This window comes from Tupaia chinensis, unplaced genomic scaffold (genome assembly GCF_000334495.1).
Source record: "Tupaia chinensis unplaced genomic scaffold, TupChi_1.0 Scaffold149922_1, whole genome shotgun sequence".
Lineage (NCBI taxonomy): Eukaryota > Metazoa > Chordata > Mammalia > Scandentia > Tupaiidae > Tupaia > Tupaia belangeri.
In genome coordinates this window covers 1,552,983-1,561,500 of record NW_006209766.1, presented here as the reverse complement: position 1 = coordinate 1,561,500, position 8,518 = coordinate 1,552,983, and the positions used below count along the sequence as shown (strand labels likewise).

Below are 8,518 nucleotides of genomic sequence, written 5' to 3'. Positions count from 1 at the left end.
TGTTCCTGCAGGCCCGCCGGCGTGTCCACGGCGGCCTCAGCTCACACGCTGTGCAGCTGGTGCGGCCAGGGCTGGCCAAGGTGGGCAACCCGGAGCATGGGCGCCCACTGCACCCACGCGGGCTGCGGCTCAGGTGAGTGCCCGCCCCACCTGCCTGCCCCCACGTCCCTGTCCCGCAGGCCCGCCAGCTCACCAGGCGCCTGGGCTCCACAGGCCACAGCTCGGCTAGACCTCAGGGTGCCTAGGCCCAGGGCTGCCTCCACCCCCTGAACTGTACCCGTGGCTGCCCCTGGAGCTGATCTGCGGTGACATGCCCGCCACCACCTCAGACCTCTACAGCTTCTGCATCCTGGCCCAGGAGGTGTTCACTGGTCAGTGAGTGACCCCACATCCTGTCCCACCGAGGCCTGCCACCGTCTGGGTGTCCTGATCATGTTCCTCATAGGAAAGCTGCCCTGGGCTGGGAGAGAAGGGCCTGAGGTGAAGGCTAAGCTGGAGGCAGGTGAGAGCCCGGCCCTGGACCCCCTGGTGCCAGGCCTTTACCAGGCCCTGGTCCAAGCTGGGCTGGGCCTGGGGCCTGCTGACCGCCGGGGCAGCCTGCAGAATGCCCGGTACCTGCTGCGGGAGGCCATGGCCCAGGTACAGGGCTGTTTGGCAGGGGGTGGGTGGTAGGCATGGAAACCCAGGCAAGGCCCACGTCCCTACGCCCAGCCTCCTTCCCCCAGGACTCGACTCCAGCGGAGTGGACCACACTGTCCTCGGCACCCCCGGGTTCTCCACCAGGTTGGAAGGCGACAGGAGGGTGACGGCAGGCACTGGGCACGGCAGAGCTATGCCTCTCATTCCAGCCTGCTGGTCTTGTCTCCCCAGAGAAACTGTACTATGAGGTGGCCCCTGGAGCCACATCCACGCCTGGGCCCTCCGTGATGCCCCCGGGCCCCCTCCCAGCCCAGGTAGGAGCCAGGGCAGGGATGTGGGAGGCCAAGGGAGCTGCTGGGCTCCTGGGCAACCCAGGCCAGCTGTCTGCTATCCCTCTCTGTAGGCCCCAGGGGCGCCTGAGGTCACGGGCCACAGCAGGGTCCAGAGGGCCACAACCTGGAACTCGGGCAGCAGTTTGACCCTAGGCAGCAGCCCCAGCCCGGGCTCCAGCCCTGGCCCCAGCCTCACAGCCCGGGCCAGCTTACACTCCTGCCTGGAGGCCCATTCAGCAGTACGGATCCCCCCAGAGCCCTGTGCGACCGTCTGTTTCTAATAAGTGGCACCCCACCCCCTAGTAGTCACCAACTCCAAGTTTCCTGGCTGCCTCTTCTCTGACCAGAGAGTCCCAACTGCTGCCCCAAACCTGTGACCCCTGACCAACCCTGCTTCCCCAGGCCCTGCCCTGCACTCCAGCCTGCAGGACTCAGACTCCCTGCCAGGAGCAGACCCAGAGCTCTGAGGAGCTACCACCCAAGCCCTGCAGGGACCGCCACTGCCCGCAGGCAGGGTGCCCTGCTGGACCCCGAGCCCTGTGAGCCCGCCCCTGCCTGCGGACCCACAGGGAGGTTCCTCTTGTCACCCCGAGCCCTGTGAGCCCGCCCCTGCCTGCAGACCCACAGGGAAGTTCCTCTTTTACTGGGAGGCTGCTGGCAGGGAAGGCCAGGAAGGAGGCAGAGTTCATCCCACACCCATCCCACCCTCCCAGGCCTGCCCGAGCTCCATGGCCACTGGGTGGCAGCTCCAGCCTTTTCCTCCTGTAGGCACCCAGCACTGAGCTGATTGGAGGCGGTCTCTTCTCCAGCTTGCAGAAGTGGGAAAGGGGGCCCTGGTGGGGGTGACCCTGGGCCCTTCCTCATCCCCCAGGTAAGCCTGCCCTACTGTCTCAGGATGGATCTGCTGGAGGAGATCATGGCAGAGCTGCAGAGCGGCTGCCAACTCAGAGGCAAGCTCAGCCCTGGCCCCTCTCCTGGCCTGGATTCCCATGGCTCCCTTTCTGCAGATACTGCCTCTCAGAACCTTCCAGAAACAAGTAGTCAGTGACTTCCCCAAAGGAAATAAAGCGATAAAGTGGCCTCCCTGGCTGTGCTTCAGTCACTGAGTCTGGTCCCTCATGACACCTGCAGTCACATTTTCACTTTTATTTGTTAGTTTTGTCAGATGGTTTAGTGGGATATGTGGGGAGGGATTGGCAGGAGCTGTCCCCCACCCCCTGTGCACAGGTCAAGACATGCTGGGGGCTCCTGGAGGGAGAGGGAGGGCGGCGTTAGCCTAGCCCTCCCCGAGATTTGTGCGAGGGCCCCCAGGATGGAGGATGGTGGGAGGATGGGTGTACCCTTCAGTCCAGGAGAAGGAAGCTATGAGTATAGGTTAGAGACCCACATCAGCATCAAGTTACAAAGTTAGAAACCTGGGTAGGGGCTGGGAACTCAAGAAAGTACAAAACAAGGGGTTGGGTTGGGCCAAGATCCAGTGAGGGTGAAGGGAAGGAGAGGTCCCCCAGCTCTCGCTCAGCAGTAGCTTCGGGTCTGACCCTCAGAGTGGAGAGACCAGCTGGGAGTGGGGTAAGGGGGTGGGGGACCAGCCCCCTCTCCTCTTTGCCCGTTTCTGTACAAAGACCCTCGATGGTGCTCACCCCCCCTCCCATAGGCCGGTGGGGCTGCCCTGTAGAGCAGGAGGGGCTCGGGAGGGCCCCAGGGCCCAGGCCCCCTATGAGGAGTGCGGGGGCCCCAGGGTGCCCGCTGTTTCTGAGGGAGGCGGGGTGCTGGGGGTCCAGGGTCCGAACGGCTTCTGGGGTGGGCAGGAGGAGAGGAAGAGCAGGAAGAGGCGGGTGAAGCACCTCTGGGCCCCAGGGCTAGGTTGACATAGAGGGGCTCAGGCCGGGCTGGGCGCCGGGCAGAGTGCTGGGGCGCTGAGTAGCCAAGGTGCTCAGGGGGAAAGCAGGAGGGGGGCGGTGGGTAGCTAAGTAAGAAGTCCGGGGACCTGTGGAGTGGCGGCGACTGGCCGAGCATGCCATATGAGGCATTAAGCCTATCCGGGGGCATGGAGCGAAAGGGACTCCAGGACCGGGTGGGGCCGGAATAGGGGGGCCCTTCGCCCGCTCCGATCTCATAGTACAGGTTCTCTCCCCTGTCGAGGGGTGCAGAAGTGCCCAGGGAGCTCCTCCAGGCTGGGGCTGGGGAGTTGGGCTGGTAGGATGGGGGACCCAGAGGGTATAAGCCTGGTTTGGGGACCCCGAGGAAGGGTGGCCGGCACTCTCTGGGGGCTGAGAAGAAGCTGGGGGTAGGAACCTGCGAGGGGACAGAGCACAGGGACTTGGCAGCAGTCTCTGGCATATCCCTGCACCCTCCAGCTGCCCTGAGCTGAGCACTGACCTGGGCAGGGCCTCGGAGTCCCCTCCTAGAGGTCCCTATGGGCCGCTGGCTCCGCACCAGGCTCCCATCGCTTTGTTGTCTTGGTAGGTAGGGTGGGGGTGCTGGGGCCCAGACAGGCGGGTGGGCTACAGAGTTGGGGGGTGGCCCACTCCCTGAGGTTCCCAGGGGCTCCCCACCCACCTCCAGGGACAGTGAGCGGCGAGCCAGATCGGCCAGGGCCAGAACCATCAGGCGTGCTGGGTTTTTTGGGGGTGGGGGTGGGGCCCCCCCAGGGCGCAGGAGGGACAGGGGTGGGGGCAGCAACGGTGAATTCATACCAGGACCTATACAGAAAGGAGAGGGAGAGGGATCAGCTGGGTCCTGTGGTGGCCTCGGGGTCGTAAGAGCATGACGTGGGCTGAGCAGGACTCACCGTGCTGGCCCTGGGTTCCCCGGGGACCAGGCAGTGCCAGCTTGCTGCAGATCTCCTGTTGGCAGGTGTCACTTAGCTGGGCCTCGGCTCCACGCAGCAGCAGGGGGATGAGATGAGGGCGCAGGCCTGGGTTGGGGCTGAGGGCTGGTGTTGGCGTGACTGAGGCAGGTGTCCCCCCAGCCCCCAGCAGTTCTAGGACAGCAGGTGGCACTGATACAGCCAGGGGCTCTGAGATGTCCAGGGCAGTGGGTGAGGCAGGGCTGGTGGGCCCCCGGGGTGAGACAGCCTGGGGGGTCACCCTGGGTGGAAAGGCAGAGGCAGAGGCTGGGGGTGCCGGGCTGGCAGGAGGTGCAGGGTCCCCTGGAGTGGGGCTGCTGCAGCGAAAGGTAAGAGGATCAAAGTCGAGTCCTCGGAGTCCTTCCAGGCAGCGGGGTGGACTGAAGTCCAGCTCATCGCCATCATCTAGCCAGGCTGAGGTACGGTGCGAGGGGGACCCGGGGAGTGCCCCCAGCCCAGCTGCTGAGGACTCAGAGGACGAGGACTCGGAGGAGGAGGATGTGGAGGAGGAGGACGAGGAGGACAGGCTTTCACAGGATCCAGCAGGTGCAGGGCCCACAGGGAAAGCATCACTGCTCGAGTGGGGCCGCCGTAGCCTGTGCAGCCTCTGGAGGCCTGGAAGGACAGGGCGGAAGCATTTAGGGGTCAGGGCTCAGAACTTCACAACCTCACGCGTCTATGAGAACAGGGCACAGGTGTCCATAGGCAGTCAGGGTTAACATGGAGAGGCCATGACGGCTGTGCACCCAGAAAGAGCTGTTCAGGCTTCCAGGTGATGAGGCAAGACCATGAAGAGAACCACTCCAGATCACAGCAAGAATGGAACCCGGTAACCCCACAGCAAGAGTGGAGCCCGGTAACCCCATGGGCCGTGAGCTCGAGACCTACAGGGTCTCACACACAGCTGCCGGGACTGCAGACGGGACAGCCCCTTCCGAAAACAACCAGGCCTTGGCCTATACACCTGCACATGTGCATCTCTATAGGACAGTCTCCTAGAAGGGTGGGGATGACAGGGGTTGCTCATAAGACGCCCCCAGACCCACAGGGAGTAGGACTGATAAACAACTCCTAAGGAACATCCACACAGCATGCCAGAAAGTGGTGAGCCACACCACAGCACTGGTGGGAGTGTGGAATGTGGTGCTGAGTGAGACGTCAAACCCACACACTGCACCGCACCCTCGTCTTAAGACACTCTTTAAATAACGTTTAAAAATGGCCAGAACTGGGGACCAGCACATGGCATAATGGTTATGTTGCTGGATTCCCATAGTCAAGTGCAGTTTGAGTCCCAGACCCAGCGACTTAGAACTCAAGCTGGGCACATGTGCGTGTGTGCCCAAGCTCCTGAGAGGAGAATGGAGGAGAAGGGACTGCGACGTGCCCATCCCCCCGGGAGTGATTTCTCGCTTTCTGTCTCTCTGTCTCTGTGACGAGTGCGCACATCCTACAGCAAAAGTCTCTCTAAAAATAAAAGGCCAGGATTGAGCAATCTGGTATTTTTACATACACCTGCATGTGATCAAATCTTAAGAGCAAGGGAGTGATGACCACCAAACTCAGGGGTGCTTCTGGCAGAGGGGCAGCAGGTGGGAGAGGAGAGGAGCTCGCAGGTAAGGGATTGAGGCCTTCTATAGATTAGCTCTAGCTAGCAGCTTCATGGGTTTTCGTAATATTATGTGACCTTTTTTCAAAGGGAGTGAAAAAAAAAGAGACTTGAATGTCCCTGCATGGCCCGACAAATACATAGCTAGCAGCTTCATGGGTTTTCGTAATATTATGTGACCTTTTTTCAAAGGGAGTGAAAAAAAAAGAGACTTTTAAATGTCCCTGCATGGCCCAACAAATACAGTGTGTAATGAACCAAAGGTGACCATTCAGTCAACCTAAAGTCTGGATTAAAGCATTTTAAGGGGCCAGTACTTGGTATGGTGGTTAAGGTGCTGGATTCCCATGTGGCTGACCATGATTTAAGTCCCAGAACTGGCAGCTTCAAAGTCATGTCGGGCATGTGTGCATGCATGCCTAAAGTCCCGGGAGGGAACTAGAGAAAGGATTGCAGCATGGTCATCTCCACCGGGGGCTGATTTCTCACTTTCACTGTCTCTCTCTGGCAAACACACATGCCCTATGGTAAAAAAAAAAAAAAACTAAAAAAAAAAATATCTTAAACCCAATACTCCCAGATTTGATGTATAACATTTGGAGGCCCCGGGCCCAGATCTGTTTGGGCACAGGTGCCCCCCACCACCACCGTGCTCACCAACACCGCTGGCCTGTGACGAGAGGGACTCCTCGCTCTTGGCAGATCTCAGTGTAACCGTGTCCGGGCGGTTGCCTGCGAGGAGAGGCAGGGGAGCAGGGGAGGTAGGAGTGTGCTCTGCAGACCCCCTCCCCCAGCCACACCAACTGCATGACTTCTGACCTGAAGGCTGTGGTGGGGCACGGCTGCCTCCCAGCCAGGGCAGAGGCTTCTTTCTGGGGATACTGGGTCCCCGACCAAGTGCAAAGAAAGTCTTCCAGCTGCTACCTCCCGGCTTCCGCTGTTTTTCCCCTCGCTCCCCTTTCCTTCTGGGATTTGGGTGAGAAACAGGAGTTGGTTTAAGGAACCAGAGTCTCCAAGCTGCCCCCACCCCCAGCAGCCCACTCACCTTTCCCCAGGTGAGGATGGGGCCTTGGAAGCTGTAGGCTCAGAGGGTGTCCCTAGCCGGCCCTGAGTACGTGCCTGGGCTTCCTCCAGTGTCAACAGGCGGGTGGAGGGACCACTACCCGCGAGGGACTTGGGCCTGGGGAGGAGGCAGCGGCCTGGGGAGTTTGGAAAAGGGGTTGCTGTCAGCTCTGGGCCACCCAAGGCCACAGGCAAAGCCAAGCGCCACAGCCCAAGCCCCGGCCCGGCAGCGTGCCCACCCGGGCTGGCAAGGCAGGGGGCCAGGGTGGAGCAGGCGGGAATGGGTGGGCGGCAGGCAGGTGAGGAGGAGGGGTGAGGCAGAATGGGCTGATGAGGAGGCAGCTCCCAGCAGCCAGCGAGGGCAGTGGCTCTGGCTTCAGTTACCTCGGGCCAGAGGGCCCTCCGACGAGCTGAGTCCTGACTGGACTGGGGTCCCGGGCAGGGCGGGGAGTCTGGGTGGGGCCGGGATGGGGTCAAGTCTGGGGACCTCCCACCTCCTCCCAGGTGGACCCATGGCCCCAAGCGCCCCCAGGAGCTACAAGGGGTGAAGGAAGAACGGCGTCCGGGCCAAGAAGTGGGGATCCTGAGCGTAGGAGCTGAAATGAGAAGGAGGGGGGCGCGGGGAGGGATGGGCCGGGGCGGGGTCCTCAAGGAGCCAGGGAGGAGGTCCAGCTTCAGTAGGGTAGGGGTAGGGCTGGGAGCCCACCTGCCCTCCCGCTGCGGCCCTGACAATGACGGGACAGTAGCCAGGGCACCAGGGGGTGAGTGGGCATACCTGCAGGGTCCAGGCCAGCAGAGGTGAAGGTGTCACTGAACAGGACATCCACGTGGGTGAGCAGGAATTCCACCACCACTGACTGCACCCGAACCTCCCGGAAGGCTGCGGCCCCACCCAGCCCCACCGACTCCAGCTCCATGGACCTGCCGGGGTGAGGAGGGAGGCCAGGTGCCTTGAGCGTCGGCTGGCAGGTCCTGTCCAGGCAATGCGGGGGGCCAAGGCAGCAGGGCCAGTCTATCGGGCACCTCTGGCCTCCGAATGGCCCCATCTAGAGCTGGGTTCTGTCCCCAAACTGCTCCTTCCCCACCTTTCCCATCTCGGTCATCACAGTTCTTCTAGGGGTCCTGCCAACATCTCAAGGTTGTTTTTGACCTCTCTCTCTCCTGCACACCCACATCCAAACTGTTACACAGCGTCTCGATGCCACCTACGAAATCCATCTAGAATCTAGACCCTTCTCCCCAACTCTGGCAGGGCCCCCTCCTCTCCCACAAGGACACCCCAGCAGCCTCCTCCCTAGTCTCTTGCTCCTGCCCCCACGCCTGGGAGCACCTGAGTCATGGTGGGACCTTCCAGGAGGGCTCAGCGCCCCACCTGTGTACACATCAGGTACAAGCTAAGTCCTCACCATGACCCATGACCTGTAAGTCATTCCTCTATCTAGGCCCCCATCATCCCTCTGACCTCATCACTTTCTTCCCCTCAGTTCCTCACTCACTTGCTCCCTCACAGCTTCCACCACACTGGCCCCTGCTATTCCTGCCTACCGCACCCACCCCCAGGTCCTGTGGTGCCAGGCATCCGCCCAGCCCAACTTTGCAGTAGCTACTCCCGCTCCATGGCTAGCTTGTTCCCAGAGGTCCACGTGGGTCCCTCCCTTGCATCCTATAGACCTTGGCTCAAATGCTACCTTCTCAATGAAGGGTCCTTACCTGCCTTATTGCTGATTGTAAACTGCCTTCTCTTGTTCCCCAGGTCTTTCTCTTCTGTTTATGTTCTCTTATATTTCTTATGCCTACCATCTGATGTACCACGTATTTTACTTATTCAAAAGTAAATATGAGGGGGAACCAGCAGTGGCTATGTCGCTGGATTCCCACGTAGTCGACCGCGGTTCATGTCCCGGACCCAGTGGCTTAAAAAACTCACGCCGGGCGCGTGTGCGTGCGTGCCCAAGATCCCGAGAGGAGAATGGAGGAGAGGGGATTGCGGCGTGACCATCCCCCCTGGGGGGTGATTTCTCGCTTTCT

General features: G+C 61.1%; 3 protein-coding genes across 5 annotated transcripts in view; 2 read left to right on the top strand and 1 right to left on the bottom strand.

The window, feature by feature from the left end:
- The window catches only part of LOC114006724 (inactive serine/threonine-protein kinase TEX14-like), an 18,711-nt gene extending 18,441 nt beyond the window's left edge, over positions 1-270 (top strand). Inside the window, exons 11-12 of the mRNA XM_027769526.1 lie at positions 12-133; positions 180-270. Of these exons, the coding sequence (XP_027625327.1) occupies positions 12-133; positions 180-270 (213 nt within the window). The remainder of the gene's footprint in view (positions 1-11; positions 134-179) is intronic.
- On the top strand, positions 15-2,052 carry LOC102490660 (inactive serine/threonine-protein kinase TEX14). 3 transcript variants are annotated; one of them, XM_027769499.1, is made up of 7 exons: positions 15-133; positions 214-371; positions 446-639; positions 726-783; positions 871-953; positions 1,043-1,210; positions 1,866-2,052. In XM_027769499.1, the coding sequence occupies exons 2-7, from the start codon at positions 311-313 to the stop codon at positions 2,010-2,012; spliced, it is 711 nt and encodes a 236-aa protein (XP_027625300.1). In that variant the 5' UTR covers positions 15-133; positions 214-310; the 3' UTR covers positions 2,013-2,052. The 3 variants fall into 3 exon arrangements, with proteins under 3 accessions (XP_027625300.1, XP_027625302.1, XP_027625303.1); XM_027769501.1 differs by lacking the exon at positions 1,043-1,210 and having other exon boundaries at positions 1,843-2,052; XM_027769502.1 differs by lacking the exons at positions 1,043-1,210; positions 1,866-2,052 and adding an exon at positions 1,374-1,521.
- A 49-nt stretch (positions 2,053-2,101) lies between these two features.
- ARHGAP33 (Rho GTPase activating protein 33) overlaps positions 2,102-8,518 on the bottom strand; it is a 17,581-nt gene continuing 11,164 nt past the window's right edge. Inside the window, exons 17-23 of the mRNA XM_006171657.3 lie at positions 7,266-7,414; positions 6,474-6,627; positions 6,248-6,393; positions 6,086-6,160; positions 3,763-4,434; positions 3,351-3,673; positions 2,102-3,266 (exon numbers count right to left, since the gene is read on the bottom strand). Coding sequence (XP_006171719.1) covers positions 2,487-3,266; positions 3,351-3,673; positions 3,763-4,434; positions 6,086-6,160; positions 6,248-6,393; positions 6,474-6,627; positions 7,266-7,414 — 2,299 coding nt within the window. The 3' untranslated portion in view covers positions 2,102-2,486. The remainder of the gene's footprint in view (positions 3,267-3,350; positions 3,674-3,762; positions 4,435-6,085; positions 6,161-6,247; positions 6,394-6,473; positions 6,628-7,265; positions 7,415-8,518) is intronic.